Genomic DNA, 2,812 nt, shown 5'->3' on the forward strand with positions numbered 1-2,812 from the left:
CCAAAAGGTGCTAGAACGGAAACCACCCCAGTTCCTTGGATTTGAGTGTTAGCAGGCCGACTGTGAGGCAAGCTGAGGAATTCTAGAACCACAGAATGGCTTGGGTCATTTAGAGTGAAATCCACTGTGTTATTTCTAGTTTTTTTTAGAAACTTCTTGTTAGTTGTAGTTACTTCCACTTGACCAGATTTCTCCAAGTCTTGTTGACATGCTGGTCAACACTCGTGTTGAGGAGACATCCACAGCTTCTCTCATTGACCTGTTTTATGTCTCAGCGCTGTCAAATGAAACAATTTCTTCCTTTGATGAATCCCTGGACGCAGTTGTCTTCCTGTGCTGTGGGATGAGTGATGAAGGATGGAGTGCTGGGCAACTGGATCCTCTGGAGTCCTTGGGTCTTGAGAGATGACATCCACACATCCTGTGGGAGCTGGATGGTTTCATTGGGAGATAAGTCACAAGCGCAGTGGTCGTACGTGTCCTTGTGAGCCTGGTGACGGTTTTTTTGAGAAATGAAGTGTTTGGAGTGTTTTCAGAGGAGGTGTGTCAGGGCCTTTTTCAAAGCAAAGCATAGGAGAGGCGGGGTGTCATCAGTGAGCTTTGAGGTTTTCATCGGAAGGGTTCAGCATTGATGAGCTTTAAGGAGTCTTTCAACCCAAACCATTGCATGGTGTCGTGGCATTTGTGTGGTATGTGTTGCAGGACTTTTCCACGTGGCCTGGTTGGATCTTGCTCCCTAGTTCTGTTCTTTTTGGGGCTGGATGAGGCTTGGGGGAAGAAAGGAAGAGGAGGCGTGTCAGGCTTGGATGCAAAAGAACTTTATTGATGGAAAAACAGAGTAAAGAGGCAGGAGCATTAATGTGGAAGGGAGCACATCTGAGGTGCAAACAGTGCAACCATCAGTCGGCGTCCCTTGTGGAAGACAGATCTTGCCAGAGCACCAAGGTCTTTGTGCCTTTTGATGTGAGGAGAAGAGAGGAGATTCCTGATGTAGTTTGGCTTGTGAGAAGGAGGTATCAGAGGAGGAGGCATCAGACGAGAAATGGTCTCCCTTGATGTGGTGGGTTGCAGGGTGCAGGTGTTTGCTGTCATAGGTTGTAGGGAGGGCCCTTAGCAGATGCCACAGCCTCCTCTACCTCCCAGGCCGTAGCCACATCCGTAGCCATAGCCCAGGCCTCCCAGGCCTCCCAGGCCTCCCAGGCCGTAGCCCAGGCCGTATCCGGAGTTGATGGGCACTCCCAGGGCACTGAGGTCGTTGCCCACGGCAGCGGATGCGGAGGATCCGACGGCGGTGCTCTGGGGGAAGGAGGTGAGGATGGGTCCTGGCAGGGTGACGAGGACAGCAGGAGGCTGGATGACAACGCGGGAAGCCTCACACTGCCTGACACAGGGCTCGTTGCAGCTGTTAGCCAGCGGGGTGGGTCCGCAAGAGCCGCAGCGGTCGTAGCAGGCCATGTGTGTGGTGTGGAGGGGTGGCTGTGGAGGAGAGAGAGGGTGTTGAGAAAGCGTTGGGGCAGAGTGGGTGAGGAGAAGGCAGGAGGGGCAGGGGGTTGAGGCTCACCTGGTTGTTGGTGTCAGCGGAGAAGGGGTGAGGAGAAGTGTGTGAGGGAGAGAGGCGCTGGGCCGGCTTTTATGCTGGTCCGCGAGGGGCGGGACAGCCTTTGGGCATGAGGGCATTGTGCAGCAAGCAGCTCCTGAGGACACAGCCTCCTGCTCAGGAATGGGCTGGAGCAAGCTTTTCTGCCTCACTCATCCCTTTTTATGTTCTTTGATTAAGGACATGCCTTCTGAGCATGGTGACATTTTTTGGGTGAGAGGAGGTGTGTTTGGGAGTCTTTTCCTGGCAGATGTATGTCATGGCATTTTTGGAGACCTGACAAAGCCCCGGGAGTGGTTGGGTGCCATCAGTGTGGTTTACTTTGGTCGTCATGGAGCTTGGAACTTGGTGACTTGTAGAGTCCCTTCCAAGCCAAACCATTCTATGATCTCATAGCACTCGTGTGGTGAGGTTTGCGGGCAGGTTTTCAAGGACAGCCCTCATTTGCTTGCAGTGTGCTCTGCGCTTTGTGGAAGTGCTGGGCATGAGGCTGTGCCTGGTTCATCACACTGCTTCTCTTGCTGCCATCTCACCAGGCCTGTCATTAGCTCTTCTTGCTGGGTGAGCTCTCTGTTTTCTTGGTGCCCTTCTTGCTTCTTACGTTTCAGGTGGGGGTTGAATTTCTTTGGGAAGGATTTTTGGAGTGAGGGGGTGCAGTGGTCTTTTTTTTTGAGTAGGGTTCAGGTGATTGCCTCTCTTTGGATAGGGAGTTCCTAAGGAATGGCAGGTGAGGCCATGTGGAAGAGAAGCAGCCTGAGTGAACTGAGAGCTTTGGCTGGAACCGAGGGAACGTAGCGACTTTATTATTTTGTGAAAAAGAAAGGGGTTTGTATGTTGAAGACTGCAAGGATTTTATGAGGTAAGCTACAGAGGAACTTGGGAGAGCCAAAAGGTGCTAGAACGGAAACCACCCCAGTTCCTTGGATTTGAGTGTTAGCAGGCCGATTGTGAGGCAAGCTGAGGAATTCTAGAACCACAGAATGGCTTGGGTCATTTAGAGTGAAATCCACTGTGTTATTTCTAGTTTTTTTTAGAAACTTCTTGTTAGTTGTAGTTACTTCCACTTGACCAGATTTCTCCAAGTCCTGTTGACATGCTGGTCAACACTCGTGTTGAGGAGACATCCACAGCTTCTCTCATTGACCTGTTTTATGTCTCAGCGCTGTCAAATGAAACAATTTCTTCCTTTGATGAATCCCTGGACTCAGTTGTCTT

At 51.2% G+C, this 2,812-nt stretch overlaps 1 protein-coding gene across 1 annotated transcript; it reads right to left on the reverse strand.

Moving 5' to 3' along the window:
• Window positions 1-1,110: 1,110 nt before the first annotated feature.
• On the reverse strand, window positions 1,111-1,473 carry LOC139792973 (feather beta keratin-like). Its single transcript, XM_071736967.1, has one exon. It carries the CDS (start codon window positions 1,453-1,455, stop codon window positions 1,111-1,113), a length of 345 nt encoding a protein of 114 aa, XP_071593068.1. The 5' UTR covers window positions 1,456-1,473.
• Between the last annotated feature and the right edge of the window lie 1,339 nt (window positions 1,474-2,812).

Source organism: Heliangelus exortis, chromosome 2 (genome assembly GCF_036169615.1).
Source record: "Heliangelus exortis chromosome 2, bHelExo1.hap1, whole genome shotgun sequence".
NCBI lineage: Eukaryota > Metazoa > Chordata > Aves > Apodiformes > Trochilidae > Heliangelus > Heliangelus exortis.

What these genes read in the sequence shown, in the direction of transcription:
- LOC139792973 (XM_071736967.1), bottom strand. Translation starts at nt 1,455, where the DNA reads ATGGCCTGCTACGACCGCTGCGGCTCTTGCGGACCCACCCCGCTGGCT.